At 41.4% G+C, this 25,754-nt stretch overlaps 2 protein-coding genes across 4 annotated transcripts in view; one reads left to right on the top strand and one right to left on the bottom strand.

Moving 5' to 3' along the window:
- Positions 1 to 9,890, bottom strand: part of LOC115110851 (uncharacterized) — a 79,500-nt gene extending 69,610 nt beyond the window's left edge. The window contains exon 1 of the mRNA XM_029636791.2: positions 9,621 to 9,890. The gene's annotated coding sequence lies outside the window, so the exon portion shown is untranslated. The remainder of the gene's footprint in view (positions 1 to 9,620) is intronic.
- Positions 9,891 to 14,098: 4,208 nt separating this feature from the next.
- On the top strand, positions 14,099 to 25,727 carry LOC115110836 (ELL-associated factor 2-like). 3 transcript variants are annotated; one of them, XM_029636767.2, is made up of 6 exons: positions 14,099 to 14,275; positions 14,698 to 14,792; positions 14,880 to 15,016; positions 15,215 to 15,387; positions 15,808 to 16,077; positions 24,071 to 25,727. In XM_029636767.2, exons 1-6 carry the CDS (start codon positions 14,173 to 14,175, stop codon positions 24,118 to 24,120), a joined length of 828 nt encoding a protein of 275 aa, XP_029492627.1. In that variant the 5' UTR covers positions 14,099 to 14,172; the 3' UTR covers positions 24,121 to 25,727. The 3 variants fall into 3 exon arrangements, with proteins under 3 accessions (XP_029492627.1, XP_029492634.1, XP_064869576.1); XM_029636774.2 differs by lacking the exon at positions 24,071 to 25,727 and adding an exon at positions 20,209 to 21,288; XM_065013504.1 differs by lacking the exon at positions 24,071 to 25,727 and adding an exon at positions 18,007 to 18,485.
- Positions 25,728 to 25,754: the final 27 nt, after the last annotated feature.

Raw genomic sequence — 25,754 nt, 5'->3', positions numbered from 1 at the left:
CCAAATTCTCTAAAACGATATTGGAGGCAGCTTATGGTAGAGAAATTAACATTAAATTCTCTGGCAACAGTTCTGGTGGACATTCCTGCAGTCAGCATGTCAACTGCATCTGTAGGACTGTGTTGTGTGATAGAACTGCACATTTTAGAGTGGCCTTTTATTGTCTCCAGCACAAGGTGCTCCTGTGAAATGATCATGCTGTTTAATCAGCTTCTTGATATGCCACACCTGTCAGGTGGATGGATTATATTGGCAAAGGATAAATGCTCACTAACAGGGATGTAAAGAAATGTAATGTGTGTACAACATTTGAGTGAAATTTTTGTGCGTTTGGAACATTTGCGGGATCTTTTATTTCAGTTCATACATACCAGTAGTCAAAGGCCCATTCCCATTTTAAGAGGTTTAACCCCCAACTAATCTCAGCAATCCAGAACCAAATTAGACTCTAAGCCCCAACAGACAGGCCTGTTATGTTTTGTTTGACACAGCAGAACATGGGTAGTACAGTAAGTGCAGGGGTATTAGCATGTTATTTAGTGGTGACTGACTGGTGACCTTGCTGCTTTCCTCTTTGACTAAGTGCCATTTATTTTCTACTTGGCTTTTTATTCTCCTTGTTCGCGGATGGAAACCCTGACAACTGATGACAGCTGAAAACAAGCCTTATGCGTGTGTGAGTGTGCGTGAGGGCGTGCCTGTATGTGTGCATGTGTGTTAATTAACCATTTCACTATCCTAAACAGCTATAGATCAGCGTGCAGTGAGTCATTAGTGGTGTGTTGTTGCCCCAGCTGTATAGTCTTTAAATACCCCAGTGATGGTAATTATTGTCTCTCCACAACAGCTATGTGTGTGTGTGTTTGTGTGTGCTCTGCTGCGCCCTCTGCACCACCGCCCCGAGCCTGCCTAGCCTGATGCGCTTTTGTTGATTGTCTGTCTGGGAGGGGGATCCTCCTCTGCCTTTATATATCTCTCTCTCTCTCTCTTTCTCTTTCATCCCCCTCTCCCTCTCATCTCCCTTTCCTTCTCTCTCTTTCTCTCTCCATGCAGCTGTGACTGATGTTTTAACAAGACACAATAGGATCTGTTTAGCCACAAGCCAGGAAAAAAGGTTGCTCCTAGGTCCCTGGGGAAGAGGTTACTGTCGTGGAAGGGGGGGCAGAGGGCGGGGGGGTGCCCTCTAAAATGAACCGGCTTTCTGCAGTCGTTATTTACCTGGCTGACACTATCAAATTGCCATTGTATTGTTCTGTTTTTCCATTAGAACCTTGACCTGTAACCAATCAATTATAGCAATAGTGAATTTGGAAAGAGTGGGACATCATATAAACTGGGACAGCTTAATCCTGACACGTTTTTATCTTGGTTTGACAAGAGAAAATCAAAACTATTGTTACTAAGCCCTTGCAGAGAAAGCACATGATTAAAATCACAACACTTCATTGATGTGACATCATAGAGGGGGGCCGTGCAAGCTTCAAACAGGAAGCTTACCCCACAAAGCACACGGTAAGATCAGTGACATAGCTTTTTTCTGTTTTGATGTTAAAGTTCTAAAACTTTCATAAATAATGCACTGTGCCCTATTGTGATGTCAATGTACATACTATGTACTGATGCATTAAAATACATATAAGTTGCCAATATTATGTTTCAATTTTGTAATAAATAAAAAACATTGTTGTCTTGCTTTACCAACCATTGCTATCTAAAGTAGGAAGGCATGGAGTAGGTAAAGTGGGACAGTCTTATATAGGCTTTTCCAATGGAGGAAAGAGATCCAGTTTACTTTAGCGACCACCGGTACAGAACATAGGTTAGGCAGGGGTCTAGTTTTTCTAGTCCTAAATCCTTTACATGTTTTATTGTAGCACTTTTTGCATTCCTGTCTTCTGTAACCTCTTCAGGGATCTATCCAGCATATTAGTCCATTTCTGAAATCCTAAGATGTTTCCTAATCACACAAATTGAAATTGTCACTGGGGTACAATTAGTACTTTAATAATAGTGTCCCAGTTTATCTAACCTACTGTCCCAGTCTACCAAATGCAAACTAAACATATGGTTTTGACAAATAGGTGTGTCATACCTTCTGTGAATACAATATCAACATTTTTTGTTGTTCTTTTTTGTGATTAGGAAACATCTTGAGGATTTCAGAAATGTATCATGTGTTGGACTAATATGTTGGATAAATGTCAAAAGAGGTTACAGAAGACAGGAATGCAAAAAGTGTCCCACTTATTCTGAATTCACACTATGAGGCAGCCATATCGAGGGAGTTTGATAGTGGAGATTGAGTCATTTAATCAGTTTGTCATTTTCCACATTCTTTTTACATTAGAGAGATAATGGTGCTCTTGAAAGAAGGCAGCATTCCTCTGATCAAGGGCAAGTGCCAAGCAACTGATTTGATGTCAGTGCTTTCAAGGCGCAGGGGGGTACACGGTAGACCCTCCCCTCCATCAGTCCAATCAGAGCTACCTGAGCTGCTGCCCTGGGACACCGACCATCTCTAAATAAGATACACATGAAGCAATATTTATGGCGCCCTATGATTTTCATCCAAGTATAAAAATATGATGTCTCCCGTCTGTCACAGTCACAAATATGTCGGACAGCAGCAGTGGAGCTTGTGCAAATAAGAAGCAAATTGATGACTCATACCGAAATCCAAAGGCCAGTATGTTAGAGATCCACTCAGCAACACAAGCTGTGTTTGCTACAGTAAATAGGCTTAACCTAAGCATTTTGAGAAGGACACAGATTAAGGAGCCTCAAACCTTACGGTGAACTTCAGTACATGGGTCTGCTCAGTTATGAAGTGAATATGGGGGTGTAACTGTATCTTGATTGGTATACTACACAAAAATAGAATATGAGTTATTACCGTAATCACCTAATGACTGTTCTCTAATGGCTTTTACTTAACTATTTGGAAGTCATTGGACCTAAAAGTCCTGATCTCAGCCAATAGCTTAATGGAATGAACACAATTACACTCAGAGGAGAAAAGTAATGCCAACATGATTGCATTACGGTACGATGACAGTCTCAAGTAGGCATCAGCAATAGGCATTAGGGTGGCTGTCTCAAGTGTACATCAGCATAAGACTCCTCACCTACCAACCTGCCAGGGATATCTGCTGCTTCAGCCTGAGTAAACTGCCTGTCTGTCTAATTACATCTAGTGCTATTGACTCTTTTAGTGAGCTACACTGTGTGTGTGTGTGTGTGTGTGTGTGTGTGTGTGTGTGTGTGTGTGTGTGTGTGTGTGTGTGTGTGTGTGTGTGTGTGTGTGTGTGTGTGTGTGTGTGTGTGTGTGTGTGTGTGTGTGTGTGTGTGTGTGTGTGTGCGTGCATGTGTGTGGCCAGCTAGAGACATACTGTAGTGTAGGAGCCCACAGCAACATTTCCTGAACTTTGTCCACAGCACATCGCTTGATTAAATCCCTGTTAAGCTCTGAGAGGCACAGCGTGAATAATCCACCTGTTAAGGCTATGATCACTCTTGTTGTTCAATGTCAAGCTTGTGTCTTGAAGCTCAGACACACCAGTAGGATTTTCAAAAGTTTGCCTTCCAGTCAATCTCTTTTATTTTCACACAGCAAAGATCTTGAAGTAGTCAGCCACTCAGCCTTGATAAAATACAGTACTGTTGTTTGTCAATGCATGTCTGTGTGTGTCTAGATTCTAATGTTAGCTAGCTAGCTGCGCTAATGTTACTATTTTGTAGAAACCCCTTGTTGATACTAGCCAGATGGCCACAGCTAGATAACTACCTAGCAAGACGACAAAGAAACAATTTAATTCACGCTCCATAATCCCATACTAGCTAGCAATTGTTAGCACAACATAGATAGCTAACGTAAATTCACTCACTTTTGTACATCGCCAAAAAAACATAATACTTCCAGATCAACTGTAATGTCAATACCATTGTAAAGCAGCCTTTCCAACAAAAGCCATTACGAGACCTCCACGGTGCCCATTTCTGCATGATTCAAGAAGGCAATGAGCTCCGTCAGGTCTTCTTAAAAATGGAGGGTGGGTAAGTGAAACTAATGCGTGATAGTGAGAAGGAGAGATGTCGTGTGGGGAAACGGCTTTTTTTCACTCGATCTGTCCAACTTATCACCTTATCGCCTCTAAAATGTAAATAAAACACTATAAAGAGTTTATATAATGTGTCATTACATACCTACCGATTTTTTAGGGCGGTGCTAAAGTGATCTTCAGAAGTAAACAGCGGCTTTGAGAGTCATGATCGCTTGCAGTGATGACGCAAAACATGACTAGGTATCCCCCCTTACCCCCGTCACTGTCCATTTCTTGTATTTAAACAATGAGACAAGTGCTACACCTGGTGGAGAGAGATTGTAAGACAGAAATAGTTGCTTTATGCGTGCTGTATGTTACGACATGACACGTCCCGATGTAACGGAGGGTCAGTTTTTTCAACTTTTCGATGTCGATCAACGCTTGTCGATCAACGCTTGAATAGAAACGTAGTTCACACCCCAGATTTTGAAGTCAACACAGTCACTACAGTCCCATTAGTTTTCTTTGCAGCCTCGTTTGAATGTCGCGGTTGCGCACATTTGTACGGAATGGGGTGAGTTTACGTTAGCTAGCTAAGGACTCTGCACTAACTCAGCGGCTAACACAGGCAGCTATTTCATGGAAACTAGCTAATCCATTGAGATTTAATTAAAATATCAATACTAGCTACATCCGTGGATGTACAGAGAAAATGCCCTCTTTTTTCCTTTTTGTTGTCTCTCCTGTTGGCTCCCCCAAGTGGGTGTTCATGCTCTCTGATTTGCTCAAAGTCAAGTTGTCGACCACTTAACGAGCATTGCAATTCTACAAGTAGAAATGTTAGGTTCAGGGCCTCCCCGGTGGTGCAGTGGTCTGTGCTACCAGAGATTCTGGGTTCGCGCCCAGGCTCTGTCGCAGCTGGCCGCGACCGGGAGGTCCGTGGGGCGATGCACAATTGGCCTAGCATCATCCGGGTTAGGGAGGGTTTGGCCGGTAGGGATATCCTTGTCTCATCGCGCACAAGCGACTCCTGTGGCGGGTAGGGCGCAGTGCGCGCTAACCAGGTCGCCAGGTGCACGGTGTTTCCTCCGACACATTGGTGCGGTTGGCTTCCAGGTTGGATGCGCGCTGTGTTAAGAAGCAGTGCGGCTTGGTTCGGTTGTGTTTCGGAGGTAGATTTTCGCCTTGTCTGCTCAGGTAATCAAACCAGAAAACTTTCGGTTAGTGGCCCAATGCTCTAACCACTAGGCTACCGGCCGCCTACCTCATCTATACAGCATAAATTACCAATGATAAACTAAGATGTCTGTCCAGTAACCAAAACAAGTGTTAAACAAATCAAAACATATTTTAAATTTTAGATTCTTCAAAGTAGCCACCCTTTGCCTTTTGATGACAGCTTTGCACACCTGGAATGCTTTTTCAACAGTCTTGAAGAAGTTCCCAAATATGCTGAGTACTTGTTGGCTGCGTTTCCTTCACTCTGCGGTCCAACTCATCCCAAACTCATCCCAAACCATCTCATTTGGGTTGAGGTCAGGTGATTGTGGAGGCCAGATCATCTGATGCAGCACTCCATCACTCTCATTGGTCAAATAGCCCTTGAACAGCTGGAGGTGTGTTGGGTCATTGTCCTATTGAGAAAGAAAGGATAGTCCCACTAAGCGCATTCCAGATGGATGGCGTATCGCTGCAGAATGATGTGGTAGCCATCCTGGTTAAGTGTGCCTTGAATAAAAATGTAAAATCACTGACAGTGTCACCAGCAAAGCACCAACACACCTCTTCCTCCATGCTTCACGGTGGGAACCACACATATGGAGATCATCCGTTCACCTACTCTGCGTCTTACAAAGACACGGCGGTTGGAACCAAAAATCGCAAATTTGGACTCATCAGACCAAAGGACAGATTTCCACCGGTCTAATGTCCATTGCTCATGTTTCTTGGCCCAAGCAAGTCTCTTCTTCTTATTGGTGTCCTTTAAGTAGTAGTTTATTTGCAGCAATACGACAATGAAGGCCTGATTCACGCAGTCTCCTCTGAACAGTTGATGTTGAGATGTGTCTGTTACTTGAACTCTGTGAAGCATTTATTTGGGCTGGTAACTCTAATGAACATATCCTCTGCAGCAGAGGTAACTCTGGGTTTTCCTTTCCTGTGGCGGTACTCATAGCCACAGATTCATCATTTCCGCTTGATGGTTTTTGCAACTGCACTTGAAGAAACTTTCAAAGTTCTTGAAATTTTCCGGATTGACTGACCTTCATGTCTTAAAGTAATGATGGACTGTTGTTTCTCTTTGCTTATTTGAGCTGTTCTTTCCATAATATGGACTTGGTATTTTACCAAATGGGGCTATCTTCTGTATACCATCCCTACCTTGTCACAACCCAACTGATTGGATGAAACGCATTAAGGAAAGAAATTCCACAAATGTACTTTTAACAAGGCACACCTGTTAATTGAATGCATCCCAGGTGACTACATAATGAAGCTGGTTGAGAGAATGCCAAGGGTGTGCAAACTGTCATCAAGGCATAGGAACCCTACTTTGAAGAATCTCAACTATAAAGTATATTTGGATTTGTATAACATGTTGTACTACTATGATTCCATTTGTGTTATTTCATAGTGTGATGTCTTCACTATTATTCTACAATGTAGAAAATAGTTAAAGTAAAGGAAAACCCTTGAATGAGTAGGTGTGTCCAAACCTTTGACTGGTACTATAAATATATATTTTTTTATATTATGGCATTAATTCGTGTCACATATCAGTTTGCAAACAATGTAAAAATGTATCATTGAGTTAATAAAGCCGCATACAAACATGGTCTCTTTCTTGAGTAAGGAAGCTCCAAAATGCAGGTCTAGCTCAGTACTTTCTGTCATGAGGGGTTTAAGGATTTAAAGCGTCTGAAAACATTGGACATGCTGTCAATCCAGCATGATTTCATCCAGAGAATGCCAGACTTTGATGACAAAGTTTGATGACAAAATAGAGCACATACAACAGATCTACCACTTCTTAGACTTGCTTTTAATAAGGAATGACAGATCTATAAATGACATTTCTGTGTGATTTTGTTCAGATCGCCCAAAAAGTTACATATTGCAACTTTAAAAAGGTACTTCTGACTCTATAAAACCTCTACCGCTCTCGGGCCCTATCAAACCAGTGAAACGCCAGGAGCTTAGTCATCATTTACCCATGCTACTCCCTAAAGGCTGGAGTGCACCTGCTCCTCCTGCAAATTGAAGTGGATCTAGTGTGTCAGGTAAGGTTGAGGTGATATTATCCTTAATTAGCCTCTCAAAGCACTTCATGATGACAGAAATAAATGCTACGGGGCGATAGTAATTTAGTTCAGTTACCTTTTCTTTCTTGAGTACATGAACAATGGTGGACATCTTGAAGCAAGTGGGGACAGCAGACTGGGTTGGGAGAGATTGAATATGTCTGTAAACACTCCAGCCAGCTGGTCTGCGCATGCTCTGAGGATGCGGCTATGGATGCCGTCTGGGCCGACAGCCTTGAGAGGGTTAACATGCTTAAATGTCTTAATCACATCGGCCACGGAGAACGAGCGCTCACAGTCCTTGGGAGCGAGCCACATCGAATGCACTGTGTTATCCTCAAAGTGGACAAAAAAGGTGTTTAGCTTGTCTGGGAGCAAGACGTCGGTGTCAGCGACTTGGTTGGTTTTCCCTTTGTAATCCGTGATTGTCTGCAGACCCTGCCACATACGTCTCGTGTCTGAGCCGTTGAATTGCAACTCCACTTTTTACCTGTTGACTAGGCCCTAATCTATGGATTTCACATGAATTGACAGGGGCGCAGCCATGGGTAGGCCTGGGATGGAATAGGCCCACCCACTGGGAAGCCGGGCACAGCCAGTCAGAATGAGTTTAAGACAGAAACACTAATCCGTTTCATCAGCTGTACGAGTGGCTGGTCTTAGACGAAGAAGGTGAAGAAGCTGGATGTGGAGGTCCTGGGCTTTTGTGGTTACATGTGGTCTGCGGTTGTGAGGCCGGTTGGACGTACTGCCAAATTCTCTAAAACGACATTGGAGGTGACTTATGGTAGAGAAAGGAACATTAATTTATCTGGCAATAGCTCTGGTTACATTCCTGCAGTCAGCATGCCAATTGCACTCTCCCTCAAAACTTGAAACATCTGTGGCATTGTGTTGTGAAACAATAACTACACATTTTAGAGTGGCCTTTTATTGTCCCCAGCACAAGGTGTACCTCTGTAATGATCATGCTGTTTAATCAAATTCCTGATATGCCACACCTGTCAGGTGGATAGATTATCTTGGCAAAATAGAAATGCTCACTAACAGGGATGTAAACTAATTTGTGTACAAAATTTGAGAGAAATAAGTGTTTTGTGCAGATGGTACATTTCTGGGAGCTTTTATTTCATCTCATGAAAAATGGGACTAACACTTTACATGCTGCATTTATATTTTAATTCAGTAGAATATGCATAAAATGCATCCTTCAATTGCAACTGCTGCCTATGTCCACATATATTGTCTCAAGAAAATGTTATATTTTTAATACCCTCAAACCCAAGTTAGGCATACCGAATTTCAAAATAGGCCATCATCACTCAGTCGTGAATGAGCACGCAAAAAGCTAGAGACGGTGTAGTGCCGAAATCTCCCTGCTTCTATGTTTAATATAACACACATACATTATTAATTTCAGTTGCCTATCGTGAAGTTTGTTCTATAGGAAGTATTTGACTCTGATGTGTGACACAGAAAGTATTTGACTCCAGCCACAAAATTAAGGAAATTAGAAGATTCTGGAAGGGGGGAGATTTTCGGCACAAGACCGGCCCTGGTACCGTTGATGACAGACTGCAGACTGCTCTAAAGCAGAACTCGCCAGGTGAGATTACAGCTCAGTGGGGCAGCTGTTTCCATCCCTGACACCTTTTATTCAGGTAATGCGGTTAAGTTATTTACAGGCACGCATGCAGCATAAATTGCTTTGTTGATGACCTTTCCTGCAGCTCTCACTTCTCCCTCACCTAGATAGGGTTTACGAGATAGATAGGTCGTAGACACAACACGGAGACCACACAGACCGATTCAAGTAGCCTATAAATGGTCCTACAGCTCCCCAGTCAAACTATACTCATCTGATAAAAATATTCAAGACAGAGCTACTGGTCAGCAGCCCATGGAGCCCTATACTCTCATATTGGCATGGACAAAGGCAAACTGTTCCTGTTGTCACCTTTTTTCGGAATGAGCACTAATGAGTGGAAAGGTGAGATTACTCTACTGTACAGTGCATGCATAACGGCTGTATAATTGTTGCCCTCCCAACAATAGAATAATAATATAACGCAATAAAATCATCCCAAATAGGTGACACATTCAGTCACAAAACAATATAATATAAAGCCTATCGTTTACTTCGACATTAGCTACAATCACAGCTCGCTTTGTTCCGTATCCCTCAATAGAAAACCGCTACTGTAATCAGCATGGGACATTATCTTGCAAAATTGCTACAGCCAAAGAAGTATGTATATTTGATAGGCCTACTTACATGTATAGTAGTAGGCTACTTTTCAAAGTAGCACCTCCTCAGAGAATCGAGCAGATTTCCATTCCAAATGGTCCGAATCCCGGACCAACAGTGTCACTTGCAGCTAAACTCGCTTCTCTGCGCTTTGGCTTTCATCGATTTGCTGACGTTTTAACGCTCTATTTTTTCTTCTTCAAATTCACGAGATATAATAGGTATAATTGTATCTTTGTTGCGCGAGCAGTTTTTGGGAACACTCGTGTCCCCAATCTATAACGCTGTAATACAGCACGCTTCACAAACCAAGTCTCCTTGGAAACAGGACGGGACGGGGGGGGGACGGGGGGGGGATTTTGCATAGGCTACACAAAAATCCAACACATTTAAGATAATGTCCGGTGGCAATTAAAAATGTGTTATACTGTATATCACACTGTTACATTGTGTTGTTGCTTTGTTTAATTTATTACACTGACACTATTGTCACCAGGCCTATAAGCAGGTTATGCTCCATTCAGCTCCTAATAGTAGATGAAACCTGGTCATGAATGGACATATCTTAGTTGTAAAGTCAGCCACTCAGCCTGCAATATGCTGTTACACAGCCTGACACTGGATCCTATGGTGAAAAAGGGGGCAGGGGTATTCTCTCTCTCCCTGCCTGGCTATTAACTTACTGCACATGGAGGATCCTCCTTTGTGGCCCATCAATATCATTAGGGAAAGTTCAACATTGCTTCTAGGATAGTTCAAGGGCAATCCCTGGCAACTGATATCACCATAGGATTGCCTTTGTTTCCTTCCATTCATGTTGACAGAACCCCTACTGCTTTCCTTTCACATGGATGGGGCTCTCGTCATGGATACCATACACTAATATGGTAAAGATGCAGTAGGCCTATGCCAAGTTTTTGGTTGGGTCTACCAAAAGTACTGCACTGTACACATTTGCACCATAAATTAGCAAAGAATCTCTCTCTCTCTTTCCCTCCCCTTTAATTTACGTTTCAGTGTTCTCCACTCCACCCTATCATTATATCTCTACAGGCCTTTTACCCTTCTACCTCACCTCATCCTTTCTCTTTCATTATATTGCCAATTGTCTCCCTCCCTCCCTCCCTCCCTCTCTCCCTGTCTCCCTCTCTCCCTGTCTCCATCCCTATCTCGCTACCTCCCTACCTCTCTGTCTCTCTCCCTCCCTCCCTCGCTACCTCCCTACCTCTCTGTCTCTCTCCCTCCCTCCCTCCCTCCCTCTCTGTCTCTCTCCCTCCCTCCCTCTCTACCTGGTTGTCATTTACAGGAACACACCACACTTGACGTCATTCTCCAACAACATGGTCCAGACGAAGCTGATGGGATTGGCACTTCAACCTTTTCAGCTCGTTGAGGTGATTCGGGCATATACAGTTACAGTGACCAATGTTGTCATATGAATGTGGTCTTGACTTGCATAATCTTCACATTCTCTTTCTCTACAATTGATCCTCTAGCTAGCCTACTGTTTAAATGGGGTACATAGGCTATGGCTTATGCAGACAGCAAAAGTACAGACATAGCAGGCATTAAAGGATTAGGATTCATTAGCAGATTAGGAAAGGAAAAGAGCTTATTATTACCACAACAAGGCTTTCGGGTTAGAGCCCGGCCCCATAGGCTCAGCTATTCCATCGTCATAGTAGCAAATGACTGTAACTAATTCATTACTTAGACCAGCTGTTCAAAGTATTGGCCTACAAGGCTACTCTATCTCTCTCATTGTCTTAAGAATCACAACTCTTTTTTTAACAATGCAAACAATGCTGTTCTGTATTATGAAATACTTGGCTATATGCTGTATGTTGTCTTTAATAACATTAAATGCTCTAAGAGTTGAAAATGGTAAAAGGCCCAGTGCAGTCAAAAACATTATTGTTGTTTTTTATTTTTGTGTTTTATTTCATATTACATCAGCTGATGAAACTAACACTGTAAAAGTATGAAAAACATTGTGCAGTGTTATTTCCTGATAGTTGCTGGTTGAGAATACAATCTACACAGTACCTTCTAATCAGAAAGTTTGAATAGTTTTGGCTTTCCATGGCATCTATTAAATTGGTTAATAGACTAATAACAAAGAGAGTTCCAAACCTCTCTGCCAGCAAGTTTTCAGTTAGAGTTTTTTGCTAAACAGCTATTTTGCCTATTTTAATGGAAATCTATTACATTGAGGTAGCCTACTTAATTGTTACCCAGAAATTATTTGATATTGATATAAAAACGTATGAATTGGGCCTTGGCTGTGTTTGTTTGTCTACTTATTATAGGCCCATCAAATCTTTGGAGCAGGCCATCGACGACTCCTCTCCATCACACTCTGTTCTGTGTGATGTTGTCATATACACTACATGACCAAAAGTATGTTGGACACCTGCTCGTTAAACATCTCATTCCAAAATCATGGGCATTAATATGGAGTTGGTCCCCCTTTTGCTGCTATAATAGCCTCCACTCTTCTGCAAAAGCTTTCCAATAGATGTTGGAACATTCCTGCGGGGATATGCTTCCTTTCAGCCACAAGAGCATTAGTAAGGTTGGGCACTGATGTTAGGCAATTAGGCCTGGCTCGCAGTCAGCATTCCAATTCATTCCAAAGGGGTGCGATGGGGTTGAGGTGAGGGCTCTGTGCAGGCCAGTCAAGTTCTTCTACACAGATCTCAACAAAGCATTTCTGTATGGACCTCGCTTTGTGCACAGGGACATTCTCATGCTGAAACAGGAAAGGGACTTCCCCTAACTGTTGCCACAAAGTTGGAAACACAAAATTGTCTAGAATGTCATTGTATCCTGTAGCGTTAAGATTTCCCATCACTGGAACTAAGGGGCCTAGCCCGAACCATGAAAAAAAGTCCCAGACCATTATTCCTCATCCACCAAACTTTACAGTTGGCACTATGAATTGGGGCAGGTAGTGTTCTCCAGGAATTCGCCAAACCCAGTTTAGTCTGTCGGACTGCCAGATGGTGAAGCGTGATTCATCACTCCAGAGAATGTGTGTCCACTGCTCCAGAGTCCAATGGCGGCAAGCTTTACACCAGTCCAGCTGACGCTTGGCATTGTGCATGGTGATCTTAGGCTTGTGTGCAACTGCTCGGCCAAGAAAACCCATTTCATGAAGCTTCCTATGAACAGTTCTTGTGCTGACCTTGCTGCCAAAGGCAGTTTGGAACTCAATATTGAGTGTTGCAACCGAAGACAGATGATTTTTACGCTCTACACGCTTCAGCACTCATCAGTCCTGTTCTGTGAGCTTGTGTGGCCTACCACTTTGCAGGTGTAGCTCCTAGACATTTCCACTTCACAATAACAGCACTTTCAGTTGATGGGGCAGCTCTAGCAGGGCAAAAATTTGACGAAATTGATTTGTTGGAAAGGCGGCATCCTATGACGGTGCCATGTTGAATATATAGTATATATATTTTGTATATATAGTGTAGAAGCTCCATAAATATAAAACACTTGTAAGGTTATAACACAGAGTTTCAAAACCCAGAGGCGCAACATCGTGAGACTCCCGGGAATGTTTACGAAACAGACCAGGCCAGTGTTTGGGGTTTGATAAGTCAATGAGAGAAGTGAAAGATTCTTCATTAGTTGTGAATTTTCTCAAAATCTAAACGCACAACTTAGATTTCACACAATGTCTTAAGTAGTTGAACATGTTATTACTCCAACGTCGTGAATGTGACAATATGAAACATTTCATTTTCGTAAAAATCTATTTTATATTGAAGGAGTGTCTTTGATTTGACGGACTGCACATGTGCGGTTAGGCACGAGACGACCGTTAGACTTTTTTTTATTTTTTATTATTATGAATAAAACAAACACAAAAACAGAAATATACAAAAAATAGTACATCAAACTAACAGTATTACATATCAAGATACATTTTCAATTTGTATTAAAGTTTTATGGTGCATATTGCTTTTTTGTTTTTACATTTTACTGATCATTTCAAAATAATATTTCAATTCTATCTTCAATAATGTAAAGAGGGTTTTGTTCTCCTCCCACTTCATTTTATGGATAAAGAATAAACAAATGAACTGTGAACGTTAAATCACCGTCCATATCATTTGGATCAAAATAAAACAAAATATCAGTCACTCCAATGAACATTAATAGTAGTTTATTTTAAAATAAAATCTTCTAACTCACAACTAAATCTTCTGACATAAGAACGAACTGATGACGTGTTTCTGCGCATGAGTTTAGCTAGCCAACGTCGCCATGACATCGCCTATAAGTGTGATCGGGGATTTCTATTGGAGAAGCAGTTTTAGTCTATCTTCATACTGTACTGTACTGTTTTATGAAAACCCATGTCATGTGACATTAGCACGGAAACGACTTCCGCCTGGAATTATCCCAATTGTTGATTGACAAGTCTTTGAACGAATCAAAAACACAAATAGACCAGTCTGGCCAATCACAACGAAGAAAGGGCAGAATTGTATCTCTTGAAGTCCATAATTGGTCATAGATGGTATCGAATGGAGGTGGAAAGTTTAATGTTTGAAACCTTTATTAGAATATGAATGGAATAACATACTCAAACTTTGATAATATCGAACATGTTTTGAAATTAGGCGAAACATTTGAGAAACAACCAAAAGGCGCTTACCACACGGTGAGATGTAAGTGGCATTTTGATCATACTTGCTAGCTAGCTTGCTATGAAAATATTAGCTAGCTAGTTAACGTTAATCCCCAAAACATATGATTCAAATTAAATAGCTAGCTACTTCGTCTAAATCGATGTCACTTTATTAAAAGTGATCTAGTGGTCCATTTAGAGTCCTTAGTTTAAACCGTACTTTTAATTGTGCTTTTGGCTAGTCGCACTTGCTTCTGGCATCCATTGATTCGTTTGAGTAGCTACAACAATAGTGGTGGCCTTGTGGCTCCATCTGTTGATGAACAATGGTAACTTCAACTTCATTTTATCAGAATGGACCAAACCAATGATGTTTTTGTTCGTAGCCTTCAGTCTGCCCATATGCTTTGCTGTGTAATTCAGTAGTTTGGAGCTCAGACTGTTCTTATCTCTTTGATCCAGATGACTTTAAACCAGCCTCCATTGACACCGCCTGTGTGGGGGAGCTGGAGGTGGGAAAGGGAGAACAAGTTAGTATCACACTGCCCAATCTGGAGGTAAGAATTAAGCACATAAATGATCCCCTCCTTTAATCTCTATATCCAGTGATCAACTGATTACCTTGATTTTCCGCTTTAACCTAGGGATCCACTGCCCCTGTAACAGTCTTCAAAGGATCCAAGAGGCCTTATATGAAGGAATGTATTCTCATCGTAAACCACGATACTGGAGAGTACCGTCTGGAGAAACTCAACAGCAACATTGCTGTTAAGAAGACCAGGTGGGTGGACAGACTACGGTCAACTTGTTTATTTGGGCAAACTGTAGCAAAACATTTTTGCAATGGAGAAACAATAAGCATTTCTTATTGGACACTAACTCTCCATTTTGAACTGCTTCCTATCTAGATTATCTTGTCATTCTGATTTGCATTACATATTTAGTTGTTAACTATAATCGTGTGTGTGTTTGTTGTCAGGGCTGAAGGCAGCAGTAAGATCCAGTCTCGTATAGAGCAGCAGACCAGTCGTCTGAGCCAGCAGATGAAGACTAGTGGTAATGGTAGCAGCAGCAAGACCCCAGCAGGCTCCAAGAGCTCTCCTCCCAAAGAGAATATGTCCCCTGCCTCCCCCATGGATGACATTGAGAGAGGTATGTAGACCACAAGTAGAGCATTGTGTGTAAAAGCTATCCTTCTCTCAAACCATCTACACTGAACAAAAATATAAGTCCATTTACACATGTAAAGTGTTGGTCCCATGTTCAATGAGCTGAAATCAAATATTCCAGTAATTTGACATTTGTGCTGGGGACAAGTGTGAAATCCATAGATTAGGGCATCATTTATTTATTTCAATTGACTGATTTCCTGATATGACCTGACCAGTAAAATCTTTGAAATTGTTGCATGTTGGGTTTTATATTTTTGTTCTGTATATTTGTACAAATTCTAGTCCATGGTCACATAAATTAAGCAATTGCTATGTTTGTAAATCCTCTTGTGTTGTGATTCAAGGTCAGAGGTGACATCATTGTTTTCTGTGTGTGTGTGTGTGTGTGTGTGTGCTACAGAGCTAATGGCAGAGGTGCGGGTCATGGACCAGATGAGTAGTGGGGACTCGTCCTCAGACTCCCACAGCTCCTCATCCTCCAGTAGTGGGGACAGTTCCAGCGGTAGTGACTCTGAGGACGAGTCCCGGCACCCCCCTCCCCCTAGACCCCCTGGGGGTCCCCCCACAGGGCCACCACCCCACCAGGGCATGCCTGTCCTCACCACTGTCACCACCACCACCTCCCCACCATCACCAACTCGCAGTGGAGGACACCTATTGAGCACACTAAGTAAGTTCATCCCAATATCTTCCCGTCTCTCTCACTCTCACTTACTCTCTGTGTCAGTCTATCTCCTCTCCTGTAAAACTCTTATAGTTCACTTAATTTCACTTTGTGACAAAACAAGAATCATTATACCATCTAAACCGCTCTGAAATATAATTTAAATAACCAAAAATATTGTATTTTCAGCTGTTTGAAGCTGGTGTACAAAACAGAAAGTAAAAGAAACTTAAGAACAGGAAGCATAGCATCTTAGACTTGCTTTCAATGAGAGTTTGGTTGGTCGCCCAGAAAGTTACACATCGCAGCTTTTAAATACTTGTATAGAACCATTTTATATTTGCATTGCCATATCAGAATTGATTTTTGCATTACTGTGGATGTAGGCTAGGGTTGGGTGATGTCTGGAATGACACATCGTCTTATCGACCTGTCCAAACATTGTTGATATACGATTGTATTGTCTATTTATTTATTTTTCCCAGGGCTGGTGGGGCGTGTAGTTGTGTTGCCTAGCAATGCAGTAAATGATCTGTAATGAAGCCTCTGTCATGCACAAATCACCCAATTTAGAGTCTAATCATTAGACTTCGATGTGGAAATCATCTTACCAATATTGTATTTTCTTGTGTGCAAATACATTTGATAAATATAAACCAATCACATGGTGGTATGTGGTACTGATCACTTTGAATGGTGATTTGGAACTAAACATTGTAGGCCTACAGTGCGATACGAAACCCTTTCAATGGTGATTTTGGACAATTTTGACTGAGATCAATTGGGCATGTTCACTATAGAAGAAATCAATGGGCAGTCTTCTTGGGAGAGCTAAGCAAACAGTCACACTAAGTGCACAACAACGGGCCAGCGCAGAACTCACATCCTACCTACAGTACCTTTCAAAAGTATTCGTCCCCCTTGGAATTTTTCCTATTTTGTTGCATTGCAACCTGTATTTTAAACAGATTTTTATTAGTGAAGTGAAATGAAAAAAATTACTTGTTAAAAAAAAACATTCCAAACAGTAAAGTGGTGTGTGCATATGTATTCACCCCCTTTGCTATGAAGCCCCTAAATAAGATCTGGTGCAACCAATTACCTTCTGAAGTCACACAGATTGCACACAGGTGGACTTTAACAAATTAAGTGTCACATGATCTGTCACCTGATTTCAGTATATGTACACCTGTTCTGAAAAGCCCCAGGGTCTGCAACACCACTAAGCAAAGGGCACCACCAAGTAAGTGGCACCATGAAGACCAAGGACACGTCCAAACAGGTCAGGGACACAGTTGTGGAGAAGTACAGATCAGGGTTGGGTTGTAAAAAAAATATCCAAAGCTTTGAACATCCCACGGAGCACCATTTAAATCCATTATTAAAAAATGGAAAGAATATGGCACCACAACAAACCTGTCAAGAGCGGGCCGCCCACCAAACCTCAGACCAGGCAGGGAGGGCATTAATCAGAGAGGCAACAAAGAGACCAAAGATAACCCTGAAGGAGCTGCAAAGCTCCACAGCGGAGATTGGAGTATCTGTCCATAGGACCACTTTAAGCCGTACACTCCACAGAGCTGGGCTTTACGGAATAGTTGCCAGAAAAAAAAGCCATTGCTTAAAGAAAAAATAAGCAAACACGTTTGGTGTTCACCAAAAGGCATGTGGGAGACTCCCCAAACATATGAAAGAAGGTACTCTGGTCAGATGAGACTAAAATTGAGCTTTTTGGCTATCAAAAAAAACACTATGTCTGGCGCAAACCCAACACATCTCATCACCCCGAGAACCCTATCCCCACAGTGAAGCATGGTGGTGGCACAGCAGGGATGGTTTTCATTGGCAGGGACTGGGGAACTTGTCAGAATTGAAGGAATGATGGATGGTGCTAAATACAGGGAAATTCTTGAGGGAAACCTGTTTGTCTTCCAGAGATTTGAGACTGGGACGGAGGTTCACCTTCCAGCAGGACAATGACCCTAAGCATACTGCTAAAGCAACACTCAAGCGTTTTAAGGGGAAACATTTAAATGTCTTGGAATGGCCTAGTCAAAGCCCAGACCTCAATCCAATTGAGAATCTGTGGTATGACTTAAATATTTCTGTACACCAGCGGAGCCCATCCAACTTGAAGGAGCTGAAGCAGTTTTGCCTTGACGACTGGGCAAAAAATCCCAGTGGCTAGATGTGCCAAGCTTATAGAGACATACCCCAAGAGACTTGCAGCTGTAATTGCTGCAAAAGGGGGCTCTACAAAGTATTGACTTTGGGGGGGATGAATAGTTATGCACGCTCAAGTTTTCTGTTTTTTCTTTTTGCCTTATTTCTTATTTGTTTCACAAGAATAACATATTTTGTATCTTCAAAGTGGTAGGCATGTTGTGTAAATAAAATGATACAAACCCAGAAAAAAAATGTGTGCCTTAAAATTACTTATTTGCAGTGTCATTTTTTGGGGTAATTTAATATTTATTTAGTAATGTGTAGCCTATCCAAAGGTGGTTTAGTCTTTTTATAGGGGACACTTTTTTTAGTTTTTTTGTTGTTCCTGCTTACCGAAAGTGCTGCTTTTGGAGCTTATGTAATGCCAGTTGCGCAATTCAAGGACGCGAATAAACACTTCCACAATAACAGAAATATTCATTTCTAAGTTTAACTTGTACAGGTAACGTGTACTTCATTGGTTTGCATGGTGTTTCCGGCTCCACACAATTTGTTTTTCCTGAAGCTTTGGTCAGTTGGAGGCCAGAAAATTAAGGTTTCTTTTAACTTCCCATTTGATTATTCTATCTGGCAATTGTTGGTTCTCTCTCTCATTATTACCATATCATGTTTTTATGTAGGCTATTCACCAACAACAACAACTTTCTGAGATTGAACTCTGTTACTGGCCTCCTAGATTCGTTTGAAAGTTGATCATGACATTTTGCGCAGCTTTTGGCACGCTGCGCTGCATCTACAATATACATTGTAGACCTACTCTTGCATTATGTGAATAGTAGGCTAAGTCTACCTACCTACCACATATTTATTGAAAAAGGCTATGGCAAATTGGAGTAGGTAGGTAATTTGGCATGTCTGTAAAAAAAAAAATATATATATATACACCTACTCATTCAAGGGATTTTCTTTATTTTACAATCTTCTACATTGTAGAATAATAATGAAGACTTCAAAACTATGACGCATGTAATCATGTAGTAACCAAAAAAGTGTTCAACAAATAAAATATATGTAAGATTCTTCAAAGTAGCCACCTTTTGCCTTGATGACAACGTTGCACACTCTTTGCATTTTCTCAACAAGTTTCATGCACCTGGAATGCATTTCAATTAACAGGTGTGCCTTGTTAAAGGTGAATTTGTTGCTTTTCTTTCCTTAATGCATTTGAGACAATCAGTTGTGTTGTGACAAGGTAGGGGTGGTATACAGAAGATAGCCCTATTTGGTAAAAGACCAAGTCCATGATATGGCAAGAACAGCTCAAATAAGCAAAGAGAAATGACAGTCCATCATTACTTTAAGACTGACATGAAGGTCAGTCAATCCGGAAAATGTCAAGAACTTTGAAAGTCTCTTCAAGTGCAGTTGCAAAAACCATCAAGTGCCCTGATGAAACTGGCTCTCATGAGGAGCACCACAGGAAAGGAAGACCCAGAGTTACCTCTGCTGCAGAGGATAAGTTAATTAGAGTTACCAGCCTCAGATATTTGCAGCCCAAATAAATGCTTCACAGAGTTCAAGTAACAGACACATCTCAACATCGACTGTTCTGAGGAGACTGTGAATCAGGCCATCATGATCGAATTGTTGCAAAGAAACCACTACTAAATTACACCAATAATAAGAAGAGACTTGCTTGGGCCAAAAATGCAAGCAATGAACATTAAACCGGTGAGAATTTTGAGATTTTACGTTCCAACTGCAGAGTAGGTGATTGGACGACCTCTGCCTGTGTGGTTTCTACCGTGAAGCATGGAGAAGGTGGTGTGGGGGTGCTTTGCTGGTGACACTGTCTGTGATTTATTTAGAATTCAAGGCACACTTAACCGGCATGGCTACCACAGCATTCTGCAGCGATACGCCATCCCATCTGGTTTGGGCTTATTCCCACTATCATTTGTTTTTCAACAGGACAATGACGACCACAAACTGTAAGGGCTATTTGACCAAGAATGAGAGTGATGGAGTGTTGCATCAGATGACCTGGCCTCCACAATCACCCGACCACAACCTAATTGAGATGGTTTGGGATAAGTTGGACCACAGAGTGAAGGAAAAGCAGCCAACAAGTGCTCAGCATATGTGGGAACTCCTTCAAGACTGTTGGAAAAGCATTCCTCATGAAGCTGATTGAGAGAATGTCATGTGTGCGAATCTGTCAAGGCAAAGGGTGGCTACTTTGAAGATTCTTACATGGAACCCAGACCGGCTGCGTGCGTGTACCATCGTGCATAAATGTATTTTGTCCCCCTACATCAAACGCGATCACTACACGCAGGTTAAAATATTTTAAAAACTCTGAACCAATGACATTAATTTGGGGACAGGTCGAAAAGCATTAAACATGTATGTCAATTTAGCTAGTTAGCTTGCACTTGCTAGCTAATTTGTCCTTTTTAGCTAGCTTGCTGTTGCTAGCTAATTTGTCCTGGGATATAAACATTGAGTTGTTATTTTACCTGAAATGCACAAGGTCTTCCACTCTGACAATTAATCCACACACGAAACGGCCAACCGAATAGTTTCTAGTCATCTCTCCTCCTTCCAGGCTTTTTCATCTTTGAACTTATATGGTGATTGGCATCTACACTTTTACCACGACAACCGGCAAAACATTCTTTCAATCTTTCAAACCGGCAAAACAGTCTTTCAATCACCCACGTGGGTATAACCAATGAGGAGATGGGAGAGGCAGGACTTTCAGCGCGATCTGCGTCAGAAATAGGAAGGAGTTATATTTTAGCCCTTGGCACCGCAGACACTCGTTGGCGTGTGCGAGCAGTATGGGTGCAATAATTGAATAACATGGATTTCTAAATTTATTTTGCGGCCCACGCGACGTGTCCCGTCTGGTCAGCATGTTAAATATATTTTGATTCGTTGAACACTTTTGGTTAAATGATTCCATAGGTGTTATTTCATAGTTTTGATGGCTTCACTATTATTCTATGATGTAGAAAATAGTAAAAAATAAAGAGAACCTTTGAATGAGTAGGTGTGTTAACTTTTTACGTGTGTGTGTATACACTGCCGTTCAAAAGTTTGGGGTCATTTCCTAGTTTTAGAAAGAAAAGCAAAAATGTTGTCCATTTAAAATAACATCAAATTGATCAGAAATACAGTGTAGACATTGTTAATGTTGTAAATGTCTATGTTGTGAACGTCTACGTCTCACAAGTCCTCAACTGGTAGCTTCATTAAATAGTTCCCGCAAAACACCAGTCACAATGTCAACAGTGAAGAGGCGACTCTAGGATGCTGGCCTTCGAGGCAGAGTTTCTCTTTCCAGTGCCTGATAGGGCTTTTTCTTTTTAACTCTGCCTAGAAGGCCAGCATCCCGGAGTCGCCTCTTCATTGTTGACGTTGCGACTGGTGTTTTGCGTATACTATTTAATGAAGCTGCCAGTTGAGGACTTGTGAGGTGTTTGTTTCTCAAACTTGACACTAATGTAGACACCAGTTTGCGCTGTTCTGTGATGGGAGTAGTACACAGCATTGCATGAGAAATTCAGTTTCTTGGCAATTTCTCGTCTTAATTTCTCAGAACAAGAATAGACTGGTGAGTTTCAGAAGAAAGTACTTTGTTTCTGGCCATTTTGAGCCTGTAATCCCACAAATGCTGATGCTCCAGATACTCAACTAGTCTAAAGGCCAGTTTTATTGTTTCTTTTATCAGCACAACCTTTTTCAGCTGTGCTAACATAATTGCAAAAGGGTTTTCTAATGATCAATTAGCTAATCCAAGTTTATAATTTTAAAAGGCTAACACAACATGCCATTGGAACACAGGAGTGATGGTTGCTGATAATGGGCTTCTGTGTGTAGATATTACATTAAAATTCTGCCGTTTCCAGCTACAATAGTCATTTACAACACTGCATTTCTGATCATTTTGATGTTATTTTAATGGACAAAAAAAAAAAATCCTTGTTTTTGAAAGCAGCTAAGTGACCCCAAACTTTTGAACAGTAGCCAAAGGTTTTGAATGACACACATACATTTTCACAAAGTCTGCCTCAGTTTGTATGATGGCAATTTACATATACTCCAGAATGTTATGAAGAGTGATCAGATGAATTGCAATTAATTGCAAAGTCCCTCTTTGCCATGCAAATGAACTGAATCCCCCCCAAAACATTTCCACTGCATTTCAGCCCTGTCACAAAAGGACCAGCTGACTTCATGTTAGTGATTATTTTGTTTAAACAGGTGTGAGTGTTGGTGAGGACAAGGCTGGCGATCACACTGTCATGCTGATTGTTTTCGAATAACAGACTGGAAACTTCAAAAGGAGGGTGGTGCTTGGAATCATTGTTCTTCCTCTGTCAAATATGGTTACCTGTGAGGAAACGCGTGCCATTATCATTGCTTTGCGCAAGAAGGGCTTCACAGGCTATTGGATATTGCTGCCAGTAAGATTGCACCTAAATCAACCATTTATTGGGTCATCAAGAACTTCAAGGAGAGCGGTTCTATTCTTGTGAAGAAGGCTTCAGGGCGCCCAAGAAAGTCCAGCATGCGCCAGGACCGTCTCCTAAAGTTGATTCAGTTGCGGGATTGGGGCACCACCAGTACAGAGCTTGCTCAGGAATGGCAGCAGGCAGGTGTGAGTGCATCTGCATGCACAGTGAGGCAAAGACTTTTGGAGGATGGCCTGGTGTCAAGAAGGGCAGCAAAGAAGCCACTTCTCTCTAAGAAAAACATCAGAGACAGACTAATATTCTGTAAAACGTACAGGGATTGGACTGCTGAGGACTGGGGTAAAGTAATTTTCTCTGATGAATCCCCTTTACGATTTTTTGGCATCCGGAAAAAAGCTTGTCCTGAGAAGACAAGGTGAGCGCTACCATCAGTCCTGTGTCATGCCAACAGTAAAGCATCCTGAGACCATTCATGTGTGGGGTTGCTTCTCAGCCAAGGGAGTGGGCTCACTCACAATTTTGCCTAAGAACACAGCCATGAATAAAGAATGGTACCAACAAATCCTCTGAGAGCAACTTCTCCCAACCATCCAGGAACATTTGTGACGAACAATGCCTTTTCCAGCATGATGGAGCACCTTGCCATAAGGCAAAAGTGATAACTAAGTGGCTCGGGGAACAAAACATTGATATTTTGGGTCCATGGCCAGGAAACTCCCCAGAGCTTAATCCCATTGAAAACTTGTGGTCAATCCTCAAGAGGCGGGTGGACAAACAAAACCCCATAAATTTTTGACAAACTCCAAGCATTGATTATGCAAGAATGGGCTGCTATCAGTCAGGATGTGGCCCAGAAGTTAATTGACAGCATCCCAGGGCGGATTGCAGAGGTCTTGAAAAGAAAGGTCAACACTGCAAATATTGACTCTTTGCGCCAACTTTATGTAATTGTCAATAAAAACCTTTGACACATGAAATGCTTGTAATTATACTTCAGTATTCCATAGTAACATCTGACAAAAATATCTAAAGACACAGAAGAAGCAAACTTTGGAAATTAATATTTGTCATTCTCAAAACTTTTGGCCACGACTGTACTATTGTCTGACACATCATGATGTCATCGCCATTGACGATGTCTGTCAAACATGGTTGATTTACGATTTATACCGTAATATCGCCCAACCCTAATGTAGGCTATACTGTACGTGTAAGACCTATACAGAACCTAGTCAGGCTAGAAGCGTGTTTTTCCAATTCTCTATATTGTGTCATGGTATGGGGGTGTTGAGGTTAAATGCACCACTTGAACTCAATGGATTTATAACTTTCCCACTTCCATCTTTTTGCAGAGAATGACCTGCAATTAAGTGAGTCTGGCAGTGAAAGTGACGATGACTGACCAGTGAGTGACCACTATAATGCTGTGGGTGTGTTCAAGATGTCAGTCTGTGGACAGCTGCACTGACCTCCAGATGGATGGGCGTCCTTTACAGTCACAACAGAAGTGGAATAAGAAGAAGGAATATGGATGTGATCTTCTTAATGCCAAACAAGACTGCACCCCTACACCTCCGGAAGCAACACCGCTCCGCACCCCACCAGCATTTCAGTTTTAATGTGTCTTAATTCTATCAATAGTCTAACTTGTCTGTCTGTTAGTGCCTTTTTGACAGACATGGGCCAAAGTTGTGATCAATTCTCTTATCTACACATTTGAACTGGATTATTTTCACTGTACATTTTAGTATTTACTAGTTACTACTAGTTTAGTGTTACTACTAGTTGGCCAAAGTGAACTGGGAACCATACTCCTGATTTGAACAGACAAGGTACTGCTCTTATCAAGGATAGCGTCAGTGTTTTATTAGTTGTAGTACTTAGCCTTTCTGCTGTGAAATAATTACTCTTAAAATATAGGGAATAGGTTGAAGCAGTCATATCATTTAGTTTATTAGGAATTATCTTCAAGTTACTTTTTTTGTTTAATATATTTGGCCTAGCAACATATCAAGGTGGGGGGTATTTGAGGAAACTATTGCACTACTTGAAATGGATTGATTTAGCCTAGTGTGGGGTACACGCAACTTAAAGATTTTGCTCAGTGTTGCTACTTAATGTATTTGAAAGATTACTTGGCTTTGTAGCGTTAAACCTTCAATACTTGAATCTGACTTATGATTATTTATATTTAACATATTTACTCAAAGACCAACAGCTTATTATATACTATGGGCATCAGAGCAATGGGAGTGTAGGTAAACTCCTAGTGCCTGTTGCCAGTGAGTTTTCAGAGCTGTAATTAGAACTGCTTTTCCGTTCACTACGATCTCTTCTGTTGCTATTGTTACAGGGGTGAGCCTCAAGTGCTTCGCTGATTTGATTCATCGACTCGTTCTAAAAAATGCATTGGAGAAGAAGGCTTGAGGGTATTAAGCTTGGATCTTCTCCATTGAATTTTAAGAAAGAGGTGATTCATCAAGGAATTCATGAGACACGTGAGGAATCCAGGAACGACTTCTGAGAAAGAGCCCAGGTCATATCTCGTATCTTGCTACTGCACCATCTCTGTAAAGAGGAAATGTGTGTTTTATGTTAGAACATATGGTGCGTCGCGATCTCTCCTTTCTCCCGAAGTGTGCACTTGTTCAATTCCCTTCATGGATTCGAAAGGAAATCACTGGCATATGGAATCTCTACCTTGCCCATGCCTCCACCAATCCAATGACTTTATATGTGTGGGGAGTTGTGAATGAGAGCACACTTCAGGAGAAAGGAGAGATTTATTGGGATGTAACAACCATGACCTCTCATAACAAACTCGGGCAACTGGGAAAGAAGTGCAGAAAGTGAGGAAACAGCCTCTGACTGGATAAATAATGAGAAATTGTAATAATAATAATAATAGTAATATGTTGGAAGAATTTTGGATTCAGTAGGTGGTCATGAATAAGTAGCTATTTTGACTTTTTTTCTTTTTCGATAAATAAAACGTTGAATTGTTTGTCAGCGTTTGTGTTAGGTCTCTTTTATTTA

This window comes from Oncorhynchus nerka, linkage group LG3 (genome assembly GCF_034236695.1).
Source record: "Oncorhynchus nerka isolate Pitt River linkage group LG3, Oner_Uvic_2.0, whole genome shotgun sequence".
NCBI lineage: Eukaryota > Metazoa > Chordata > Actinopteri > Salmoniformes > Salmonidae > Oncorhynchus > Oncorhynchus nerka.
Note: the sequence above shows the minus strand (reverse complement) of the source record. Positions and strands in the feature narration are given on the sequence as shown.